At 47.3% G+C, this 23,571-nt stretch overlaps 1 protein-coding gene across 2 annotated transcripts in view; it reads left to right on the forward strand.

Annotated features, from left to right (window-relative positions):
* The window catches only part of HECW2 (HECT, C2 and WW domain containing E3 ubiquitin protein ligase 2), a 218,319-nt gene that overhangs the window by 75,036 nt on the left and 119,712 nt on the right, over positions 1 to 23,571 (forward strand). For both annotated transcript variants that reach the window (XM_019553986.1, XM_019553987.1), the window contains exon 3: positions 19,600 to 19,694. In XM_019553986.1, coding sequence (XP_019409531.1) covers positions 19,600 to 19,694 — 95 coding nt within the window. The remainder of the gene's footprint in view (positions 1 to 19,599; positions 19,695 to 23,571) is intronic.

A 23,571-nucleotide genomic window follows, 5' to 3' on the forward strand; every position in this document is an offset into this window, starting at 1 on the left:
GTCATGGGTGGAGTCCCACCAGGTCTCCGTTATCCCAGTGACATCATATTTCTTTGCACTGAGCAGGAGGTTCACTACCTTGATCCTCCTCTCCCTCCACAGCCCATGGCCCAAGACAGGGAGGATCGATGAGAATACCACCTGTGCCCCCAACCCCTTAAGCCCCACTCCCAAATCCCTGTAGCACTTCATGACCCGGCTAGGATTGCTCCGAGCCTTGTCATTGGTGCCCACATGGATAAGGAGCATGTCAGTGGGCTGGAGGAGCCCAGGGATCTTCTCTGCAATATCTCAGATATGGGCTCCCGGGAAGCAGCAGACTTCCCGGGCTAAGGGGTCGGGGCGGCAGATTGCCCCCTCAGTTCCCTTCAGGATGGAGTCTCCCATGACAAGGACTTGCATTTTGTCTTGGGGAGAGCAGGGGCAGTAGCTGTAGTTGAGCCAATGTTGCTTGCGGGAGCTGGCAGCTTGGCAGGCTCTGCTGGGGCTGCAAGAGGTTCATACCTGTTGCAGAGCTCCAGCGGGGTGGGGACGTTCGTGCGGCAGGCCTTAGGGCCTTTGACCACCTTGGTCCACCCCTGTGACTAGACAGAAGGGAGGTCCCCGAGTCCTCCCTTGTCCTGGAAGGTGACCATGGTCTACCCTCTGCCTCCCAGGGGTGAAGGGCCTGGAAGTAGGAGTTGATCTCCTGCTCACAGTCCCTGATGTTATGCAGTCTCTGCACTGTGGCCTGGAGCTCCTCCAGCTGGTGCGCCAGAGAGCCCAGCTGTGTGTGCCCATCTGTGTCATGCCTCTGGCGGGTTGGCTATGGCTGGGACTGGCTTCCGTAGTGGAGTGTACTGGCAGGGCCTCAGGCCCTCCCACTAGTCCTTCTGTGTGAACTCCCATGCTGACTTTTGTGCCGGGTAGACAAGCGTGCCTGTTTGAGCAGCCTGGTCATGCAGCTCCCTGGGTGGCTGGGCGAAGTAGGGGATAGGGCGGGGCGAGATCCTCCTCGGCTCTGGCTTAGCCGCCTCCCTGCAGCTAGGCTGGGCTAGTCCATGGGGCCTTGCTTACCTCTGGCTGTTGCTGGGGGTCGGTGGCATTGCTCTGTGTTAGTTAGGAGTCTCTGGGGGGCTTTGGGGTGTGGAGGCACAGTGGGCTTTCACCCGTGCGTCTTGCACCGCTTCCTAAGCCTGACATGAATCATTGCACTTGGGTTGATTGAACTAAACATATGCTCTCTGATTTAAAATCAGGCCCAGGGTTAAGTTGCTTTATGGTAGGGATTGGCAGCCCTTTGCCAGTGTGGGCCAGAGTGTGCCACCACTGCAAGCCTCCTCCACTTCACCTCCTCACCTCCTTTTTCAAGTGACCAGCTGCCTGCCTGTAACCTCACTGCGGATTCCCAGCCCCTCTTCAGCAAGGATATTCCCTGTCATGGCAGAGCAGGAGGGCTGTACAGCAAAGGGGAGTGCTATGGTAAGGATAGACAGTATGTTGCAGCTGTATGTCACTGATTACCTCATGCTCGATTTGCATCTATTAGCTGTATCTGGCCTGCAGGCCATAGGTTGCCGAGCCCTGCTTTATGATTTGGTTTATACATTATATTAGAGTTCTGATAGTTCAGCTTCTGCAGGTTCTTAGTTCATCTCTTCTGTAATCTCCATTTGTGGAACCATCAACCATTCACTTTATTGCCAAACAAACAAAACACAAAAGAACAAATGGCAAAAAGCACTCTCCTTCCCCTAGTTGAACAGATCACCAAAACAGGTGTAAAAAGAGGGGTAGAGAGATTCTTATTCATACCAAGAGGCCATAAGTCAGTCACCCAAGCATATAAAAAATGAAGGACTTCCAAAACAAACATGATCAAAGAAAATTCCCACTATCCCTACACAAAAATCAACAATAATACAGTTTAAAGAGACTCTTTGAACAAAGGATTTGATTAGTAATCAAAAGAAACGACAGAAGAATGATAAAAAACGTACATAAATGAACATGCTCCAAAAACAGATACAGGCCACTGAGGGAAACAGGCAAGAAACAGAAAGAAAGGGATTGAAAAGGGGAAATGAAAACCCTGGCCAAGTACAGTGCTTTGCTCAACAGCATGAGCAGCTATTGCCCTTCAGCTGCGCCTTCCAGGACAAAATGCTGTAGCCCCAGCCACCAGGGAGACAGATTGTCCCTTGACAAAGGGCAAAAATGTGATAAGTATTAAATGTAACTCAGTAGTTGAAGAGACTCAAACAAATGAACCAGAGCACTGGTGTGCTGAGATTTAAAGACAATCACTCCTCAGGGATTTTTGTCTTCAAAATATTTCATTGCTCACAAATGAGAAATGGCTGGAGAGTAGTGCTTACTAATCATCTTAAATTAAGTTGTTTACTTGATAAATTTAAGAAGCATTGTTTAACAACAGAATAGTGACGGTTCCCGGAGGGATTGAACCCTCCCTGCGTAAAATAGACTGGTTCAATGAGTGCTTCTTTAAGCACTTTTTCCCCTTTAATTTGTTAGCAATATTGTGTGGTAAGAACAAAGTGGGTTCTGACTGTTCAGCGTGGTGGTAATCTAGTGAGAGTTTGATGTCAGGTTCCTCTGGGTGCTAATCAGACAGAGCCATTCTGTTCCCAGCATGGTAGAGACTGGAGCTGATGCAGATGTGACACAACTTGGTTGTTTCTGTGGCTGTTCCAGCTATCTACAGGATGTTCTGCATCAGGGGTAGGCAGTTACTTGGCTGGAGGGCCACTTACTGAGTTTTGGTGAGCTGTCAAGGGCTGTGCACACACAGTCTTTCAGAAGGTATCATTTTAACAAATTATAGACTAAAAAAAATACTAAAAAATCAAGCACCTATTATAACATATTTTAATTTTATTTGAAAAAATATTTTTTGTCTGATTTATATTTCTTGAGTAGAGTATATAGAGGCAATTGCATAATAGGTCAAAAGAAAGTCTTACTCTTGTATACTCTGTGTGTGTGTGTGTGGGGGGGGTGCACGTGTGGGTGTGGCAGCTGCCTGTATGCTAGGTCCTGGGAGCTGGCTGGGAGTGGGAGGGAAGAAGGGACAGGGGGCACATACAGCAGAGCTCACCCAGATGATGCAGGTGCAATCTGCCGCCCCTACCCCTATCCAGGCCACAGCTGCCCCTGAAGCAGTCTGCAGGGGGCTGAGCCCTGCCAGCTCCTGCCTGGGGCAGCCTGCACCGTGCTCCCACCCATGCTCCTGCCCACACCCAGCCCTGGCCCTGGCCAGCATGCACAGCTTCCTGGCAGGGCTGCTATTAGTGCAGCTGCCTCCATTTCACTGAGCACTGCTCGGCTCCCCTCACCTCCAGCACCTCCTCCTGGCCCTGCTGAGCTGCTTTGGGTAGCAGGCAGTGTGGGGGAAGCAGTGGCAGCCATGGAAATGCATGCTGGGCACCACACGCCCAGCCAGGAAGGGGGTGGAGTGGGGGGAAGCTGCAGTTGTGTGGCTTTTGTCTCAGTACGTGGAGCTCTAGCTCCTGGCTTCCACCCACTCAGCCGTCTGCCAGTGGGTTCTCGTCATGCCAGCCAGGTGGAGTGAGTGGAAAGCAGGCATGAGCTGGAGCCCCACATGCTAGGGCAGGAGCTGCCTGTCTGCAGTTTCCCTCCTGCCTGGCTGGGTATCTCATGCCCAGCACACATCCCCATGGCCGCTGCTGCTTCCCAGTGCTACCTGCCACCCAGAGTGTCACAGCAGGGGCAGGAGGAGCTGCTGCTGGAGGCAGAGGGAACCAAGCCCTACCTGGGCAGCTGTAGCTGCACTGGGAGCAGCCCCACCAGGAAGCTTTGTGTGATGGCTGGGGCTGGAACTGTTGGGGGTTGCAGGTGGGAGTACGGCGTGGGTTACACCAGGCAGGAGTGGGCAGGACTCTGCCCCATGCAGAGCAGCACAGGGATAGCTGTGGACTGGATCCAATCAATTGGCAAGTCATATCTGGCCCTTTTGCCCACTCTGCTCAACATCCTTTGAGTATCTCTCTGGAGAAACTGGGTTCTTGGGCAAAATTATGTTTCACTTCGTGCCTAAATGGCACCTTTCCAGCTGTGTCAGTGGCATTTTTGGCACTTACACAGTATGTGATTTTTACTGCCTATGAGTATCCATATGGCAACTGAGCATGTGCAGTAGGGTACTCACTAATTAGACAGGTATCTGGCTACAAGTGCACTTATGGTGGGCATGTGTAAGTCACAAAATTCTAAAAATCTATGACTAGCAGGTATTAGTGGAGAAGGAGGGTGCTAGCCCTTCTGATATTTTAGCTTCAAAAGTTGAGCAGTTAGAGCCTTTGTTCAGGAAATGGGAGATCTGCGTTCTTGAAACAAAATTAATCTTCATCTTTGAGGCAAGGCTAACTAGAGTTTCCAAAATTAGGTCAGAATCTTCCAGTAACTTCACACGCAGTAGAGAGAACTGCTGTCTGTCAATATGCAGTTACTGTTCTGGGACTGTAGGAAAGATGCCTGGATATGACTCTCTCTCAGATTCAGCTTAATTATACCTCCCAAGAGAAGGCACTGAAGCAGGATTATAGAGGATCACAAAAAAATGGCTAGCCAACAGTCAGCTCTAGTGGTGAATCTTGCATCTTCCATCTCTATCATAGAGAATACATCTGTTTTAGCCTCAGAGGACAAGACAGCAGATTTGAGTTGGTTCTGATTGATTCATATCAAGCCTGGGAGCCACATAGCCCTTTACATGTACAGCTTGTTCTGGGAACGAGTGGCAGTTAACTGGAATTAACTTAATTGTCCCAGGGAAAGAGTTGTCCAATACTTCACAGGTACTTAGTGTGGGACAAGACCTTGTATGCTTGTAGGATCTCAGCGTAAAAGACTGTCCCAGGAGAAATCCATCTGTTTTTACGCTTCAGGCCATACTGCTTCCTTTTTTCTGTAGGCCCATTGGTTTAATATTCATTCAAAAGGTCATACAAGTTAATGGAACTGATCTCAGGAGCAAACACTTGCTGGAGTGGCCCTAAAATTGGACTGTGAATATTGTGAATAATACAGCACAATATAATAAGTGTTAACTTCAGAAGAAAATGTTCTGCACAGAACAGCACCTCAGTTTCAAGGTTTTTGCTAATAAGTTTTTGCTAATAAATTTATTCTATGCTGTACTATATTCATTACAACAAATAGAATGTAAGTATATCAGTCTGCATAGATTTGTTTTGCTGATATTGCAGGTTTAAGTCTTGGACAATAACACACAGTGGCAGTGTAACAAGTTTGGGCTCCAGGAGCAACTGTGATGCCCCCTGGTGACCAAGCAACCCTTGCCCCACTCCATTCTAAGGTACCTTCTCCTGATCGCTCAACTGCCATGCCTTGCTATATGTAATTGATCGGAAGGGAGGCTGCCTAAATTTGTCTTGGATTGAGCTGCTGTTTCCCTGATGGTCAGCAGGTCCGTCTTGAACTTTGCCATTTTAACCCTGACTTTAAGCTAAATGGGCCTTGTCAGCGTGTCTGTGCCCTGCAAGGCACCTGTAGCCTTAGGAGTTATTTACAGCCTCTGATCTCCCCTGCAGCCATGCCCATGTAGGTATTATGATATAGTCTCTCCCTTGTCAGGACTTCGGTCTTCTTGACCTCCACCCCTTTTCTCTGCCTGGGCTTGTACCAAGACACCTTTTTGCCTGCCTCCTCCCCACCAAATGTGAAGTTCCTCCATATGGCAAAAGCCCCTTTTGCAGTAGTTGCCCCCTTTTGGGGATGCTTTCTCTTTTCTACCTTTTCTTCCTTCCTCTCTCTTTTTTTTTTATTATATTATTATTATTTTTAGATAAGGTGTACTTGTAGTGAAAATAGAGCTTGTAGATGCTTTTCCAAATGTACTTTAAGTTTAAAAGTAAGTTGTACCATGTAACAATGTTAGCAAGGGCAGGAATCTGTGTATGGAGCAGGTCCCTGAATGAATCATGGTTGATTGTGTAACACAGTAGCTAGTCTGGATAAACAAGATAACGAGTGGCTGTTGCCATTTGTCTCCTTAAAGTAACGGGAGCTCAAGGCTTCCTGTTATAGGCAATTGTCAGGAGTTTTCCTGACACTTTAAGTCATGTCACATCAGTCCTTTCCTACTCACCTGGGGATATTTGCAGGTAAATTATTACTGCCAGTGCAGTAGAATATTCAGCTAGAATAGTAGATCATAGATCAGTAGCACTCAAGGTTTTGGCCATACAGGCCAGATGAATACTACAGGGTTGGTTTGCAGGTTGGATTGGGCCCTGCACCACACTGCCCTTGCCTGCCCCATGCATCAGGATCAGGCTCCACGGACCTGCACTGTACTGCATACCCAATTGTCTCTGTCTATCCACCTCCATACCAAGGCAAGTTTGCTTGAAATGATCTGTCTTGTACATCATGGTGCCACTGGGGATGATTCAGTGCTTGAGAGTTCCAGGTATTGATATTAATATTGCACTTCTTTAGATTGACCTTCAAGGTGTCCCTGAATCTCTTCTTTGGCCCACCTCTAGAGTGGTGACCATCAGTGGGTTGGGAGTATAGGGTCTGCTTTAGACACTGCTTGTCAGGAATCCTTAGACATGTCCTTAGACATCCCTTGGAGCAGGGTGCCATATAAAGATGGCTTCAATGCTGGTGACATTATCTGGAATCACAACTCTGGTGTTCATTGTTCTGTCTTTCCAGCTAATATGGAGGATTTTCTGAAGACATTACTGATGGTAATATTCCAAAACTTTCAGGTGTTTCTGATATGTCATCCAAGGTTCACACCCATACAAGAGGGTAGGGAAGGCAACAGCGTGGTACATGAGAAGGTTATTTTGGGTCCTGACGTCATGATCATCAAAGACACTGTTTGAGAGGCATCTGAAGGCAGCACAGGCAAATTTTATCTCTTGTTGAATATCATCATCTATTTACTTTTTGGGAAAGGTGGGGAAAATGCTTAATATTTTCCAAGGATTGCCCTTTAATTGTAATATGCGATGGAGCAGCTAGCTGATTTGGAGTGGACTGAAGTATCTTGGTTTTCTTGAAGTTGACGGTGAGTCCAAGCATTTCATTTGTTTCTCAGAAGCAATCGGTACTGATCCAGAGCTCCTCAGTTGAATGGACACACACAACATAATTGTCAGCATATCGAAGACTAGTAATGGAGGTGATGGTTATCTTGCATTTGGAATGTAACTGGAAGATGTCAGAGACTCCCATCCATGGAACTACTTAATAATGACTTCAAGCAGAAGTCTATCATCAGTGAGATGCAGAATAGCTGCAGTAGGGATGGAAAAAAGTATTGGTGCAATCACACACATCCTTGCTTGACTTCAGTTCTAACAGTGAAAGGGTCCATTTCTGAGCCATTGCGTAGCATGGTTGTTCTCATATGTAACTTTCCCATGCCTTTCACCTGTGCATCAAGTCCATGTGGATTTTTCTGGCTTTGCCGTCATTTTAAGGAAGGAACAGGCTTGTTAATAGAATGTACCTTGGTTGGTACGCAAGGGGGTCTTGCCTGCCATGTCTTTGCTGGAAAATTAATTTTGATGGGGAGGAAGATGGTCTGTCCCATCCCTCCTGGTGCGTTCCTTCAGTTGTTCTGGGTGTCCTTCCTGCTTGGGGCTCCACCTTCCCTACACCCCGCCTAATGCCAACCAAAGATGTGTTGCCTGGGCCAGCGGGGTTATTATTACGCACCCTTTGGTGTCTTGGCCCTTTGGATTTATTACGGTGTGACTGGGACATTTATTTGACCCGGTTATTCTCTGTTGCACCTTGCCTTATTCATGCATCTTGTTGGTCCCAGCCTGTCATGTTCCCTGGCGTCCTACTCTCAACTTGAGTCTTGTACCTGCTGTGGGTTGGTTTTCCACTGGTCCATTCTCTATATGATTCTGCTGAGATCCAGTCTGTGCTGTGGATCTCCGATGTCCATGGCGTATTCTGTGGTAAGCTATGGAGTTGTCTCTGGCTCTGACTCTTCAAAGAACCCCCTCCTGGGGTATCCACCAAGGCCCTGAACTGGGATTGCCTTCAGCATCTGGCCTGTCCGGGCTGATTGAGGACCTCACTTCTGGTCCTCCCTGTTGATTTCCTGCCGGGCCTTTTATCCCGGCTTCGAGGTTCTGGGTGGCATCGGCTCTGGCACACTGTTATGAAGCATGCCCACACTGATGTAGGAGCCAATCCTGGCTTCTTCCAATTCGGCAGGGTTTTTTTTTTTCTTTTTTCCTCACCGTGGCAGACGGGAATGCCGCAGTTTCACTTTTGCCATGCTCTGCTTCTGGTGTGGCATCCTGCCAGCTCCTCTCCTTGTTGGACAGAGGTGTATTTCACATATCCCCCCTACCTAGGTTGCCTTGTGGTACAGCAGCTTCTTGCTCCTGATCATCAATAATCTTGACACAGGCCCTGTGCTGATCCATCATGGCCACTTCACTCTTGTTGCACCTCAATAAACTTTATTAGCTGCTCCTGGTCTGTAGCTGACGCTAAATTTAAAAGGTTGTAGCAATAATACCCAACACGTAATTCATGCATTATCATGCCTGAACTTATTTAGCCATTGTAAAGGGGCATGATCTGTAACTAAGTCAAATTCTTGCCCCATTAAATAGTATCTAAAGTAGTTTATGGCCCACTTTATTGCCAGGCATTCCCTCTCAATAGTAGAATACCTAGTTTCAGCGTTGTTTAATTTTTTACTAGCAAAAACGATGGTTGCTCCATGCCTTCGTGATTTTGACACAGGACAGCACCTACAACAGTCTCAGAAGCATCTGTCTGCAGGGTAAAATCTTTAGAGAAATCAGGCGTTACCACTACCACATCATCACACAGGGCCCATCTGAAATCTTTAAAAGCCTCCTCCGTTTGGGGAGTCCACCTTATCAAACCCTGTACTTTCCCTCTTATTGCATCGGTTAATGTGGCTGCCTTTTCTGCAAAGTGAGGAATAAACCTCCTATAATAGTTAGCCAGCCCCTGAAAGGATCTTATTTGCCACTTGGCCTGAGGTGGCAAATACTTTTCTATCATCTCTATCTTACTGGCCAGCAGACATATGACTGACTCCCTGTCCAACCTAAAGCCCAGGTAGTTAGTTTCTTGCATTCCTAACAAGCACTTCTTGGGGTTGAGAGTTATCCCTACCGGTGGAGTTCTTTCAGCATCTCTTTCACATGTTGCAGATGCTGCCCTCAGGATTGAGAGTATATAACAATATCGTTGATAATAAGCTATAGCGTACATCATATGCGGGGCAAGGATGTGGTCCATGAGATGCTGAAATGTTGCTGCAGTTCCACAAAGACCGAATGGCTTTCTCATAAATTCAAATAGGCCCCAGGGCATACCAAAGGCAGTTTTCTGTTGGTCTCTCCTCGCCATAGGTATTTTTTAATACCCTTTTGATAGATCAGTTGTTGAAATATAATGAGCTTGGCCTATTCTCTCCAATAGTTCTTCCACATGCAGCATAAGGAATGCATCAAATCGAGCGATTTCATTAATTTTCCTAAAGTCGATACATATTTGAAGGGACCCATCAGTTTTGGGTACTGTTACCATATAGCTTTGCCATGGACTGTGTAGAGGTACAGTTATCCGTTGTGTCAGCATATTTAGTATTTCCTGATGTACTCTCTCCTGTAAATGGTGCGGAATGGGTCACGCCTCCATCTTTCTCTGATGATAGTTCCCCATGGAGTGTTGATTTCGTGTCTTACCCCTTGGGCCTGCCCAGGCTTTTCCTTAAACACATCATTAAATTCCTCTATAAGCATTTGTAAATGCTTGTGTTGCTCCTTATTAAGCTCTGGGCCCTGTGTTATTTCACTGCTCCGGGCTACTTTCTGTTGCTGGTCTTCTATCTCAGGTCCTAGTTCCTCTGATGGATCCTCAGGACTCAGCATCCATCCTTTGGGTTCCCACCAGGCTTTCAACAAATTAACATGGTAAATTTGTCGCTGTTTCCAGTGCCCTGGATGGAATACCTCGTAGTCTACAGGACTGGCTTGTCGAACTATCTTGAATGGTCCTTGCCAACGTGTCAATAACTTCTCTGCTATAGTTAAGAGTAACATGAGAGCTTTATACCCTACATGAAAGTCTCGTACGCGAGCCTTTTTGTCATACTCCTGTTTCTGCCTCTTCTGGGCCTCTGCTAGATTCTCTTGGGCCAACTATCTAGCTTTTTCAAGTTGTTTTACCATCTCTTGCCAGTGCTGCTGCACTCCAACTTCCTGCTGGCCAGTGCTCTCCCATTCCTTTCTCATTTCCTGCAATTAAACCCTGTGGTTTATGGCTGTATATTAACTCAAATGGGGACAATTTTGTGGAAGTCTGCGGTGTGTCCCTTAAAGCAAAAACAAGTGGTATCAAAATCAAGTCCCATCTTCGGGGTTCTTCCTGTGCACACCGTTGCAACAGGTGTTTAATTCTTCCATTAAGGCACTCTACCAGACTATTGGTCTGGGGATGGTAAACAGATGTACACAGTTGTCGTATTTTCAACATTTGGCACATAGCTTTAATTACTTCAGACATAAAATTTGTACCCTGATCCATTATTATTTCTTTTGGTACCCCCACCCATGATGTCCACTTCAGTAATTCCTCCACAATTCAGAGTGCTGTGCCCGATCTTTAAGGTATTGCGTCTGGGTAGCGTGTGACATAGTCAACTATGACTAGTATATACTGATATCCGGCACTACTCTTCGTCAGGGGTCCCACTATATCTAATGCTATTCTGTCAAAAGGGTTATCAGTAAGAGGCATTGCCTGCAATGTCCCCCTCATCGGGCCCATCTCCTTCCATTGAGTTTCCGAGCCACCCCTCTCTCATCCTCAGGGCTCTGTGAGCTACCTCAATGTCTTGCACCCAATCCAAGACATTGTATAGTGGGGCCCAGTCTTGGCCCAGAAGCATGTTGCACACTAAATGGGGTGCAAGACCCACCAATAGCTCCCCTTGATGCTCCATGACTTGGAGATTCGCTCATACTCATTGTATCTTCTGTGTTTCCCCATGAAGGCAGGACACCCTCACGGACTCCGCCCGACAGTCGGGGGACTTTTTCAACAGGGTGGCTTTAACCAGCAACTGGACATAGCCTGAATCTAATACAGCCCACACCTGGTGACCCTCAACCCAGGCCCTCACTACTAGGTGTCCCCATACTGGGCTCTTGCCCCCTGCTCCGAAGCTACAATCCATTGGCTCCCCCTGAACCAATTCCTTAGGTGTTTAAACCACCCCTCGCAAGGAGCTATGTGGTCGCCACCTCTCAGAAGCGCGGCCCGGGCACTCCCGCGCAAAGTGCCCCATCCTGCCGCAGTGTAACACACCATGTCCCCTCCTGGAGGCCTATAACTGGACTTCCGCTGCTCCAGCTCCCTTGACACTGGCACCGGTGGCATGGTCCCATGTTTCTCTCGCGGGTAGTATGATTCCGAGGCCGTAAAGGCTTCAGCCAACTTCAGCGCCTTGTCACATGACTCCAGGGAGTGCTGACATACCCAGCGTTGTGTCCTTTCCTCCAAATCATTCAAGAATTGTTCCAACACATTTTTATCTATGAGGATTGCTAGTGTACACGTTGCCAGGTTGATCCACTTCCCAAAGAGGTCCCGTAGTCGTTGAAATAACAGCCGTGGCCCCCTCCTCTGCCCCTTTCTTGGAATGAAAGAGCCACCGATAGTGTTCTGGGCTGATCTCTAGCTGGTAGAGAATAGCGGCTTTGACTGCCTCATAGTCTTGGGCTTCCTTCCAGGCGAGGGCCCTGTAGGCTGCTTGGGCCTTACCCACCACCAAAGCCCCCAGTTTATTTAGGCCGGTGGTGACTACGTGGTGCTCAAAGGCCTCAATATATGCCTCCAAGTCATCTTCAGATATCATTTTTGGCATTTTGAAGGCCATCAAGCCATGCCACATCCAGTCTTGTTGTCACTCCAGTATTTGTTGTTGCAAATCCACAATTTGGGTCAAGGCCTGCAGGTTCTGGCCCAACAGATCGGCCGAGGCCATCTTGGCAAGTTGCCCTCCGAAGCCTTCCTGGCCAATGCACCAATCTGTGGCTGCCGAGCATCAAATATCCGTACTCGAGCAACCTTTGCCCTCGTGGTAAACGTGAGGCGTTCTCTGGGCTCGCGTCTTTGACCTAGCAGGTGTCTCCTCCTCAATTCGCTTTCCCCATTCTTGCCTGCCATGACTTGTTGGTGTTTCAGTGAACGGGGTTGGTTGTCGAGGTTGCTCGGTGGCCTGTGGTTTGCCCAGCAGTCATTCACAGGGCTCTGCCACCCCTATACCCTGGCCTCACACCCCCTTGCGTGCGTTGTTCCTCTGTCGGCCTTGTCCCCTTTTCTGGAATTGCGTCCCACTGCTTGGCACCTGTGACGACGGTTTGCCCACGCAGGCCTGCTCTCTCTGTCTTCCCTATCTCCACCCCTTCTTCCAGGGAAACACAAAGAAAATCTCCGAGGCTCCCCCTCAACCCCGTTCCTCAGGGATACTTGCTGTAACCTCCACTCCTCAACCCCTTCACATAGGGCAACAGAACAGAAAATCATCAACAAAACATTAAAATGATGGACCACTTCCTGACGTGGCTACACCTCGTCCCCTTACTTCTCTTCCCCTTATGCTAGCTCGGGGATGCTTCTCTTGCTACCCGTCACCTCTGTGATTCCCTCCCTCTCTGTTGTTGACCCAGCCTTGACTGGTGGCGGTACCCGCCCCGATTGTAACTGCCTTGGGGCTTTCCTCGGAGTCCTCCCCTTCGACTTGGCTCCCCTCTTGCCCTGTGTGTGGGGCGCAAGCCAGGTTGTGACTGTTGCCCTGGTGGGTTCTATCCCCTGATGTTAGTTTGCAAGAGGGAGAGGTAGACTCGTAACGGTTCCAGAACATTTTTATTTGATCTCTTACTTATGCACCACCGGTGTGGATGTGGCTGCGCAGTCGGTTACACTTAGAACAGAATGATGGATCCGATGATTGAACCGGTATGAACAGGTGCACAAACGATCGCCTATGGTTCCGGAGGCAGGAGAAGCTGTGGGAAGCTGGCCAGGCCTACCCACTGAGCGGTGGATACTCTGGCTTCTCTCTGGGCGGAAGCTCAACCCTAACTTTTATAGGCCAGATGACAAGCCCTATTTTAAGCCCCGATTGATCACATGTTCCCGCCAAAATATTCACAGGTTTTTTCACAGGGGACAGGGTTTTCCCAGCACATGGCCACGGCCATGCAGCAAGCCAAATAGGGGCTTTCCAGATTGGGAGGAGAGTGCTTGACAGCATCTGTTGCTGGTTAAAGCTGGCAGAGTCCAGCTGGAGCATGACATGTCCCCTCCCGGGGCAACAGTCACAACCTGGCTCGCACCCCGCACACCCTGGTTGTCCCAACACTTCCACCTCGGATTTCTTTGAGCAGCCGACTCGTTTCTGGTTCCTCCTTTGAGTCTGCAGTGCCTTCCACTCGCCCGCCTTTCCTTTCTCACTCCCGGCGGGATGCTCTGCCCCGCACTGCTTCGGTCTGCCCCCAGCTTGTCGGGCTCTGCAGGTCTTGTGGGGAAGGCCCTCTCCCCTCCCGGTGGCAACCATAGCCCCTTTTCCCTGCTGCTGTCTCCTTCCTCCCCTTCTGCGACGTTGGCCCCCATTTTTATCCCTGCTGGCCAGTGCTCATGGCTGACATCACTGGGCAGCCTTAATTAATAAAGAAGCAGCTGACAAGCTGCATGGGCTCTTCTTTCCAGCCCTACTGTGCTGCATCTCCTGCTGCCAGTAAGTACTTATCGTTATCTCTTCCCTCTCCCTTCCTGGGACACTTCTTTCACAAAACCCCTCTCATACTGTTTCGATTCTCCATATATATGGCGCATCCTCATCGGCTGATACCAATCAATGGCATTTCTGGGCACCAGCCCTGCCTGGATTAGGGTTTGAGAACATCCTGTATCTACAGTGGCCTGAATTGGTTTGCCTGCTACCCAGGCCATCACCATGGGTCGATCCCACATGGTTATTTCTTCGCTGCGTCCAAAGCTGTAGTTCATCTCCTCAATGGGCTCATTGGCTTTGGGTCGTTCTTTCAACCCTGTGCTCTCACCCATTGATTTCCACCTTTCTTGCAAGCCCATGTTGCATTCCCTGGACACATGACCAGCTTTCCCACATTGGTAATATATCACGCCACTCTGGGCACACTAAGAGGGCCCCTGTTGGGGCTCTTCTTCCCTCTTAATAGTAGCTCCTGTACTTTTATAACTCTTTTCTCTGGCATGCTCCACTTCAGATGCTGTGAACCCCTCAGCCACTCTCAATGCCTCCTCAGCCATCCTTGGTAAGTGCTGACATACCCATAGTTGTGTTTTGTCATCCAAATCTTTTATGAATTGTGTCCCGGGGAGCCAGAATGGGACTTACCCGCCGCGGCGGCGGAGCCTGAGCAGGACATCTGTTGTTTGTTTATGCTGGTGGGGCCGGAAGCCGGCGCTGGTGCTGGAGGCCGGCTGCCGAGGAAAGACGGCGGTGGGACCTGGGGAGAGGGCTCTCTGCCGTCGAGGCAGAGGATCCCAGGGGGAAGCGAGCAGGTAACCTCGCACCCACCGGGAGTGAGGACCCCAGAGGGGAACGGCACCCAAACCCCTCGAGAGGAGGGTCAAGGGACGCCGGGGGCAGGCGAGCTGCCGTCCTCCTGGACCAAGGGTTGGAGAGTGGTAGCCGTGGCCGAACAGCGGACCTGCTCGGAGGGGAGACAGGGGACCCCGGCAGGGAGTTGCAGCCCGCCCAAGTGGAGGGGAGAATATCAGTGGCAGTCAGCCCCAGCACAACAAGTGGGGAGCGGCAGACCGGCCCGGAGGACGAGGGATCCAGCGATGAAGAGTTCTGGGACTGTGAGCCCTCAACTCGCGGGGCTTACAGGTCTGGGGTCGGGCCGTCGGCCCGGGAGGGCACTGACGAGGCGCGGTAGGGCCTAGACTGGTGTCGGCCACTGGTGACCAAAAACCCAGAGAAGGGGTGCCCGTAAGGGACCTAGGAAGGTCCGGGTTAGAGACTTAGTGTCAGCCTTCCAGATTCCTCACATTAGAAGAGGAGCCAGTCGAGGAGTATCGCCGGGGAGGTCTGGGCAGGGGCCCGTAGAGGAAACCCCGTCTTGGCCGGGACCCAGTCCTGTAACGCCCAGGGCACAGGGAGCCCGAGGATAAGGGTCGGCTGGGTCAGCGAGGCGACTGGCCTCGGGATAGGGAGCCGGGGCATTGATTAGAAAAGGACACCTGAGGAGGCGTGAGGCCGGGGTGCAAAGGGTGGCGGAGCCCCGCAATGTGACCGCTGGGGATCCCGGGCTGTGGAGTAACCAGGAACCGCCCTACTGAACCTAACAGCAAGTCGTGGTGGGCGAGAACCAGGGCAGGAACTTGATGACTCAACATCTACTCCGGGTCAACGGCATCCCAGGGTGAGTAGCAGTGGTCCTCCACCCTCAGGCCACTATTCACAGGGAATTCCCCCCCCAGCCCGGTGGTCACAAATTGTTCTAACAAAATTTGGTCGGGAAGAGATGCCAGATCTACCTTTTCCAGGAGGTCCTTTAAAAGTTGCAAGAGATTCCTGGGTTTACAGTCCTCCTTCCCCTTCTGGGCTCAGAATAACTTTGGATAATACTTGGATGTGAGCTCCAGACGGTGCAATATTGCCGCTTTTACCTTTTCATAATCGTAGGCATCTTCCCTTGGGAGACCCCCGTGCCTTGCCCATGACAAGGGATCTGAGCTGGTTTGCCCACTGCAACCTGTTGAGCCCCATTTGTATAACTGTACGTTCAAACGATTCAATGTAAGCTTCAACATCATCCTGCATGTGTCATTCTGTGTATTCGGAATGTCGTCCAGTTCCTTTGCAACCATTCATATTGTTGTAATGCCTGTTGCTGTTGGACTTATAATACTTTTGTCACTGCGTGTAATGTTTAACCTAATAATTCAATCTGAGGAGTTATATTAACTTCCATGTCAGCCTCCAGGGTTACCCCTTCTTTCGGTTTCCTGGCCAATGCACCAATTTGAAATTTCCCGTGCCTTTCACCTGTGCGTTGAATCTGTGTGGATTTTTCTGGCTTCGCCGTTGCTTTAAGGAAGGAACAGGCTTGTTAATGGAATGTACCTTGGTTGGTACCCCAGGGGGTCTTTCCTGCCATGACTTTGCTAGAAAATTAATTTTGATGGGGAGGAAGATGGTCTGTCCTGTCCCTCCTGGTAGCTTCCTTCAGTTGTTCTGGTTGTGCTTCCTGCTCGGGCTCTGCCTCCCCTGCACCCCACCTAACACCAACCTAAGATGGTGTTGCCTGGGCCACCAGGGTTAGTATTATGCACGCTTTGGTGTCGTGGCCCTTTGGATTTATTATGGTGTGATTGGGACATTTATTTGGCCCGGTTATTCTCTGCTGCACCTTGCCTTATTCGTGCGTCGTCAGTCCCAGCCTGTTGTGCTCCCTGGCCTCCCACTCTTGACTTGAGTATTGTACCTGCCGTGGGTTGGTTTTCCACTGGTCCATTCTCTATCTGGTTCTGCCGAGATCCAGTCTGTGTGGTGGATTTCCAATGTCCATGGAGTATCCTGTGGCAAGCTATGGAGTTGTTTCTGGCTTTGACTCTTCAAAAAATCCCCTCCTGGGGTATCTACCACGTCCCTGAACTGGGATTGCCTTCAGCATCTGGCCCCTCCAGGCCAGTTGAGGACCTCGCTTTCAGTCCTCCCTGTTGATTTCCTGCCGGGCCTTTTATCCCGGCTTCAAGGTTCTGGGCGGCAAATTAGCCCCAGCACACTGTTATGAAACATGCCCATACCAACGTAGGAGCCAATCCTGGCTCCTTCCAACTCGGCAGGGTTCTTTTCTTCTTTCTTCACTGCGACAGACGGAAGCACCGTGTTTTCACTTCTTCCATGCTACCCTTCCAGCACGACGTCCTGTTGATTCCTCTCCTCGTCGGGTGGAGGTAAGTCTTTTCTAAATCATATAAGTATGAAGAAGTCTGATAATAGTAGCAAATTTTGGCAGGCATCCAGATGTCAGCAGGATCATCCATAGGGCCTCTCTGTTGATCAAATTAAAGGCTTTTAGTCAGGTCAGTGAAGATGTTGCTCACATGTTGCTTGTGATGCCTCTCCTGCAACTGTCTAGCAGCAACAAAGATCATATCTATTGTACCTGTGAGTGATCTGATACCACATTGGGACCCAAACAGAATGTCCTTAGTGATAAAAGTGAATCTATTGAGCACAATGAATGTGAAGATCTACCCAGCTGTGGATGGAAGTGCAATGCCATGATAACCGCTGCAATACAAGCTATTTTCTTCTTTAATGATTCTTTTTTATACATGTCAGCTGGTATTTGTCAAGACCACATGCATTGTTTCTATCTGCTTAATGGCTTTCAAGGCCTCTTGATAAGTTGGTGGATGAGTTCTAATATTCACATTTTTAAAAGGATATTGAAAAGTTTGAAAGGATGCTGAAGAAAAGCCACAAAAATGATACAGAGGCTAAGGAAAATCTCTTAGAGTAATCTCTGTTTATATAGTTTATCAAAAAGGGTATTGAGAGGTGACTTGATTACAATGTATTAACACTGTCATGGGAAAAACTACAAGATAATTAAAGACTATTTAGCCTACAAAGAAACACATATCAAGAACCAATGGCTGGAAGCTGAAGCCATACAAGTTCAAATTAGAAGCAAGGCACAGATCTTTAACAGTGAGAATAATTAACTGTTTGAACTACCAAGGGAAGTGGTAGAGTCTTCGTCTCTTGAGGACTTCAGATCAAGACTGGATGACTTTTTGGAAGATACATTTTAGTCAGGCAAAATTTTATTTGGCTCAATACAGGAATAACTGGGTAAAATGTAATGGCCTGTTACATACCAGATATCAGACCTCTTCTGGACTTTAACTCCCTGTATCTAAGAGAGAACAGTTACTCTACAGTAAGTGCTTTAAGAAAGCAGACAAGACTCCAGAAAAACCTGCAGCCAAGACTCCTGAGAAGACTCCAGATAAGAACCCTTCTAAAAGTCCAACCAACAGCCCTTCAAAACGTCCATCAATGTCACCTCAAAGAAGTTCTTCCAAATCAATATGATTGCTATTTACAATATAAATATAGTAATGTATTTATATTACTAATTTATAATTGAGTACAAAATTCTGGGTTATTTTTGGTGAAAATAGAGTATCAGGCCTTGGTTCAGGAACTAATTCCTCATTTATAACATTGTTTCCTATGGGAAAATCAGTTCCAAGTTACAATGTTTAAACTTAAGACATAGTTTTCAGGAACCAATTATGTCGTAAGTTCTTGATCATACTATAATGTAGCGTAGATCCCTCAACAACTCTTCCATTTCTGTTTTTGGAGCCCGTTGCAGACGCACGCTTCAGCTTGCCCCTGAATTAAGGAAGGGTTGCAGCTACGCATCTTCATGGCCTGCATGTGGAAGCACAGTGCCCATACACAGGCCTGACTAACAGTGCTACTAAAGATTACTGCCTCATGACTAATAAACCTGCTCCCCTCCAGTGAGATCCACAGTCACTGTAACCTCCAAAAGAGCCACACTCACTAGGGGCTGAGTAACCATTTTTGTTACTAGGTTGTTATCCACACTTAAAATATTTTTATGTGCAGTCTAAGTAGGCCCTTGCTTTTTACCTCTAGGTTAAATTTCATCTTGGCATAATACATGTTGGCACATTTTTGCATTGATCTAAACATTTTATTAATGTGCTTATCTAAGCATATTTGCAATACTATTTTGCATACGAAAGCCAAATCATCACTTCTTTTTAACTATTGCATGAAATATGGAGACCCAAAATATCTTCAGTTTAGACTGACCAAGTATTGAGAAGCTGCTGTATCATTTCTGAGGTTTAAATGTTCATATGACAAAAAAGTTTCAGCAAGAAGAATTTATATGTAATTCTCTAATATTTTGATTAGCAAAACATCTGTTTCTCAATCTGGTGAATTATGATGTTAAATTTTAAAATGTATATTAACCTTTTGTTGGGTTATAATAGAGCTGTATTCACAAATCAAAACTAATAGTAAAAACATTATTATATTTTTCTGTCTTATTTAGATCCAGAAATATACAGAAATTATTTAATATCTATGATAGCTAGTGCTTTCATGTGGACAAAGCTACTTGCTAAAATTTGTATTGTTTCCTACCAAGTAGAAATTATTAATTACTCATGTGATTATGAACTTGAAGGAACGGGTCAGCTGAATTTTTACGGGTTGTGAATGGGAACTGAACAAGGATTTCTGGGTCCATATCTATTTTAAAGAAAATTTATATAAAGATTCTTCTTTCAGGATCCCTGAAGTTGAAAGTAAATATAGTTCAGTGGAAGTCATTTTCTGCCTTTATGTTGCTGAAATAGCCTCTCACTCATTTCAAGCAGAGTAAACTATGATCTATTTTCCTACTGTTCTTTCCAATGTTCTATCTATTGTTAACCATTGACAGATATCATGTGATTATTGTTTTTTTTGTTTTCCAGCTGAAATAAAGATTTGTTTTAAATACTACCATGGCATTAGTGGAGCCCTCCGAGCTACTACCCCGTGTATCACTGTGAAAAATCCTGCTGTGATGGTAAGTGCAGCCTTTCTATCTGTTTTTGCACATATATAAGGAGATAATTTATACTGCCAAGCCCACATTACTATCAATGTCAGTCTCCCTGTTTTGCTACTAATTAGGATTTTGCAAACACTGAACTGACCTAATTAAATCCATCAAAGCCAGGACATGTTTTTTCAAGTCCTTTTGATGAAAAATGACGATAAAATGGCATTCATTTTTATTTTTCAGCTTATGATTTTGCCAAATTTTGACTTCAGCTTTAGGCTGGAATTGTCTTTATTGGTTTTCTACCTCAGATTGAATCTTAGAATAATAGAGAAATAGGGCTGGAAGGATCCTCAGGAGGTCATCCAGTCCTGACCTCTGCCCAAGTACAAATCATCACTATCTAAGCCATCCCAACCAAGTGCTTGTCTAACCTATTCTTAAAACTACCAATGAACTTTGTCAAAAACATCAAGATCACCCTAACATGCTGCAGGTAAAGAGTACAGATAGAAGTCTAAGGTCTAAGTCATGGCGATTCCTAGAAATTGCCATGAGTTAGACTTGGGGTGGACAATTATTCGGCCCTGCAAGCCACATAGGCAGTTCTGGGGAGCTGCTGTGGGCCAGACAGCACCTGCCCCCTCCCCACCAGCAGCATCCTGGAGCCCGTGTGCACTGCGGCTTCTCCACACCACTGCCAGCAGTGCACAGCCCTAGCCACGCTCCTAGCCTGCCCTGTGCCCGCTCCTGACTCTTCCCAGCTAGAGCAGACCAGCCACAAACTGCGTGCACAGCCTCAACCCTGGCCCGCCCCACAACTGCTCTGGACAGCCTGCACATGCTGAACATCAGCAGCAGCTGGACAGAAGCTGCGCCTAGTGCAGGGGAAAAGTGGTCCTTCCCTTTTGCTGCTGCTGAGCCCTTCTTTTTGCAGCTGCCCAGAGCCTATGCCTGGGCTGCCCTGCAGCTCCTCTCCACTGCCATCACCACTGCCTCCGAGCTGCCCAGCGGGGCAGCAGTGGCAATGCAGAGGAGCCACAGGCAGCCTGGGTATGGGCTCCAGTCAGCTGCAGCAAGAAGGGTCTGGCAGCAGTGAAGGGAAGGGGCCACTTTTCCTCTTCACTGAGCAGCAGCTTCTGCCCAATCACTGCTGCTGCTCAGAGTGGGTGGGCGAGTCCGGAATGAGCATGGAGCGGGCTAAGGGCAGGGCTGTACATGTGGGTCCCCACTAGTACCATGGGGCCGGGGCCAGTGGTGGCGGCAGCCAGAAGGAGCTGCCGCTGCCTGGGCTGCCTGCAAAGGCAGTCCAGCTGCAGAGCTGCCCCAGCCCCACTCCATGCCCAGGGGGTGGCAGGACTCACCATGGGCCGGACCGAGGGACCCACTGCAGGTCAGACAAAGTCCCTCTGTTGGCTGGATATGGCCTGCGGGCTGTATTTTGCCCACTCCTGAGTTAAACTAATCCTTGCGACCCAACAGATGTTAGCTGTTGGATCAGGAGGGTGGAGGATCACACAGTGAATTATCTGAGTATATTTTGAAAACTGTGCAATTTTGAGTCTGATTCTGCAAGGTACTGAACACCTCCAGTGTGAGTTTATAATGCATCTTATAAGGGCTACTCAGCACTTCGCAGGAACAAGACTGTCCATCCTATTTTGTGTGTGTGTGTGTGTGTGTGCGCGCGTGTGCATTACTTGCAAGTGTCCTGAATAAACCCTGCTGTGATACTAATTTAATGCATATCATGAGCATTTTTTCCTATGGAAGGCTGTGTTAAGGGATGTATTTCTTCCATGATAGTATTTTTTTAAATTTGGGATTGCCTTTGTCTTTATTTTGTAACAGCTAAAACACCCAATGGGGCAGCCCCTTTGGCCAATCAGCAGTGAGGGGTGGGGCTACTGGGCCCCTCAGCCAATTAGCAGCAAGGGATGGGGCCACACAAGAAGACCACCTCCCTCACTCCCTGGTGGAAACCCTGCTCCCGCAGTTTTTCACCACCCAACCTCTATGCACTGCCAGTAGAATCGTGAGGACAACTGATTGACATGTATTTCCACCAATGAACTGAAAAACAGGACTTTTTGCAGTCTGGTCCTCATTGAGAAACGGACACGGGACAAAGGGTTTAAAAACAGGATGGTCCGGTATAAAACTGGACCAGTGGCTACCCTCAAATATATGAGGTTATATGTGAATATTATTTTGCTGTCTTTCTTTCAGTATTCACTTGATTTCTTTCAGAAGTCAGTTCAGGGTCCCTAATGCTTTTCATACTCAAAATAACAGTACTTGTCCTCTATCGTAAGTATATGTTATCTAAGCATATTCATATTTTTTTTGCTGGGAGCACAGGATTCCAGCTAGTTGTGAGACTTTTCCATGATGGATTTAGTTCATAGTGGTATTTACTAAATGCACCACATAGAACTATATGGCACCATTGTAGGACCTAAAACGTTTCAGTGTTTCCAGCGTGAAGCTGGAGGATGCTGCATCCTGTTGGCATGTTTCATAGTAACCCTGATATGTGGGTTATGTCAGTTATGACAGAGATGAGACATGCTCAGGCTTTTTATCTGTGGTAAATCATTTTTTGCTGGAAAGAAAACAAGTCTATTCTCTGCTCAGATTTTTCCCAGATGAGCTAGAACATCGCCTCTCTAAATAAGTTTTCTACATTCTCTATTTACCATTAGTGGAATCAAAACAAAGAATTGAAATTGCTCTTCTGTTTATATTGAAATCAAATAAAAATGGATCCTGACCAATCTTATGTATTGGGGTCGGTATCTGCTTTACTGACGACTCCTTGGCAGTGAAACTGCCACAGAACAAATAGGTGTAAGGAGATTACATAGTATAATTAAGGGTGTGTGTGAGTGGGGTACCACCCCCGGTGCTGATTTAGCATCAGTACCAGCTGCATTCTTCTGCTTGGAGCACCTTCCCCCTGTCCTGGAAGGTGGAAGCCTCACTATGCAGGGCATCAAAATTGCTTGTTCTGCCTCTGAACATATTGTTCATTTAAAGCTGAAATACATGGAGGCATATTTTCTGTAAATATAATAATTTACATAATAATTGGGTGCTACAGTCTGTCATTTACCCATCAGAAGTGTGGTCTAAACTGTGACAATGACTCAGCACACAAAATATACTTAGAATCAGCAAGTTCTTTTCTATAATGAATAACATTTATAACAAGCAATCGATACGAGCATGAGCCAAAAACCATAAATTGAAAACTACACAGTTCCTGCGACCCTTGATGTCGAGACTAACCTTGCCAGTGGCATTTCCCTGTTTGCTTCGCAAGTATGTGCGCAAAGGAGAGGAAACTGAGCTGGAATTAACCCACTGTTTTTTGACAGCCAGATCACTTTTGGTGCATGCTGACACAGTTTATTTACCCATATAAAGTCATTTGGAATAGCAGTTTCCTAGTCAATGGGAAAGATGATGAAATTTAGGACACTACCTTGAGAAATGTTATTGTGTATGCAATGGTGAATCATAGCTGTAATAGTAAGAAAAGGATATGACTTGAAATATAAACAGTGCAACTTCCTCTTACTGTACATCCTTTCTGAAAATTGTCAATGCCAATGGAGACCTGAGACAATCAGTGTTATCACTTTTTTTCCCATCATTTTCATATTTAGCTAGGATTTTGCTAGAGAAAATTCTTAGATATGTAGTACTGATTATTCTTACTGTTGCTTTGTTTTTTATCTAATTATGGTATGCATATGAAAAACAAAAACTGATATAGCAGTATTTGTAAAAATGTTAAGAATAAAGTAGTTGAAAAGATGGCTGTTATATTTTCAGGTGATATAAAGCGCAGGTTTCCCCATTTCCCTACCCCAGTGTTTCAAAATTCCAAGACCAG

Source organism: Crocodylus porosus, unplaced genomic scaffold, assembly GCF_001723895.1.
Source record: "Crocodylus porosus isolate Cpor-Errol unplaced genomic scaffold, CroPor_comp1, whole genome shotgun sequence".
In the NCBI taxonomy this organism is placed as follows: domain Eukaryota; kingdom Metazoa; phylum Chordata; order Crocodylia; family Crocodylidae; genus Crocodylus; species Crocodylus porosus.